This window comes from Lipomyces chichibuensis (genome assembly GCF_038497645.1).
Source record: "Lipomyces chichibuensis strain CBS 12929 unplaced genomic scaffold V1513scaffold_158, whole genome shotgun sequence".
In the NCBI taxonomy this organism is placed as follows: Eukaryota; Fungi; Ascomycota; class Lipomycetes; order Lipomycetales; family Lipomycetaceae; genus Lipomyces; species Lipomyces chichibuensis.
This window is the reverse complement of record NW_027117610.1, coordinates 1-1,590: the sequence shown is the minus strand read 5'-3', so window position 1 is coordinate 1,590 and position 1,590 is coordinate 1. Positions and strand designations below refer to the sequence as shown.

Below are 1,590 nucleotides of genomic sequence, written 5' to 3'. Positions count from 1 at the left end.
CTCCCATATAAAACAAGGAAAACCCTGACCCTAAATGGAGCTCCCATTTAAAAAAATAAATGCGAGGGCCATTAAAAAAAAGAATCAGGCCCTTAATCTTCTTCATACAGGGATTGCGGCGAAATTTCCCTACCTGAATGACATTCACCTTGCCGGTGGTGCGTCTTCTGCTGTCATGATCTCAGTGCCTCTGTATGACTGTATCCGCTGTACTCCGCTACGCTGACTATTGCTAATGCGACACCGATTCCTTATCTGCTAGACGAATTCACAGGCTGCGGTACCGACACACAGTACATGGCTTCAGTTGTGAAGAATAGCATTGCTAAGGGTGTTGATCTGAAGGCCATGGTTGTTATAAATCCATGCAATCCTACGGGTTCATGCCTTTCACGCGAAGAGATCAAAGATATTATCACTCTTGCGGCGGAGAACACCTTCATGGTAATTGCCGATGAGGTATATCAGACTAATATCTACCAAGGCGAGTTCCACTCGTTCAAGATAAGTGCCACGCGAGCTTCAGCAAGATGTCCCCCTCAACTATGATAGTGTCGAGCTTGCGTCATTTCACAGCACTAGTAAAGGTATGATTGGCGAGTGCGGCCAGTGCGGTGGCTACATGAACTCGTCGGCATAGACGAGCAAGTTATCGAGCAGTTGTACAAGCTTGGTAGTATCCAGCTGTGCCATGCTGTGTCCGGCCAAGTCCTGACGGAGTTCATGGTTAATCCGCCTAAGCCTGGTGACGAGAGCTATTCACTCTACAAGGAGGAGGTTGATGCGATTTACAAAGCATTGAAGGAGCGTGCGTTGTTGCTTTTCAAGGGTTTCAAAGAAATGGAAGCTGTTTCATGCCAGGAGCCTATGGTCAGTTTGAAGTCTATCCATCTGTGTCCAAATTATTCTCTAACATGTTAGTTAGTGAGCCATGTATTTATTCCCTACAATTAGCATACCACAGAAAGCCATTAAGGAAGCTCAAAGGCGGAATGAGGAGCCCGATCAGTTTTACTGTCTTGAACTGCTTGAACAAGACTGGTGTATGTGTAGTCCCGGGCTCCGGCTTCGGCAGAAGGATGGAATGTACCATTTTTGTACGACCTTCTTGGCGCCCGGTGAAGAATACGTTCGCAGAATTATTGGATTTCATACGGAATTCCTCAAAATTATTCATAGAGGTTTTGGTGGTGATGTTATTTTTGTGTCCTGGGAGACTTGTTTAAGTTATTTGGTTGTTGCCTGTCCTTGTTAGGAATTTGTTCACACATTGAAAGAATCAATGGGGTATTATCATGAACGTACGAATATGCACGATGATGATGGCGATCAAAATAAAATGAAAAGTTTACTGTTGCTTTTCAACTTATTCAGGGTTTCAGGGTTTCAGGGTTTCAGGGTTTCAGGGTTCAGGGTTTCAGGGTTCAGGGTTCAGGGTTTCAGGGTTCAGGGTTCAGGGTTCAGGGTTCAGGGTTTCAGGGTTCAGGGTTCAGGGTTCAGGGTTCAGGGTTCAGGGTTCAGGGTTCAGGGTTCAGGGTTCAGGGTTCAGGGTTCAGGGTTCAGGGTTCAGGGTTTCAGGGTTCAGGGTTT

At 45.9% G+C, this 1,590-nt stretch overlaps 1 protein-coding gene across 1 annotated transcript; it reads left to right on the top strand.

Moving 5' to 3' along the window:
• Positions 1-297: 297 nt before the first annotated feature.
• Positions 298-1,255, top strand: V1513DRAFT_434645 (pyridoxal phosphate-dependent transferase; the record flags this gene model as incomplete). The annotated part of the gene is made up of 4 exons (XM_066896486.1): positions 298-459; positions 527-587; positions 641-920; positions 955-1,255. The coding sequence occupies 4 exons, from the start codon at positions 298-300 to the stop codon at positions 1,253-1,255; spliced, it is 804 nt and encodes a 267-aa protein (XP_066750217.1).
• Between the last annotated feature and the right edge of the window lie 335 nt (positions 1,256-1,590).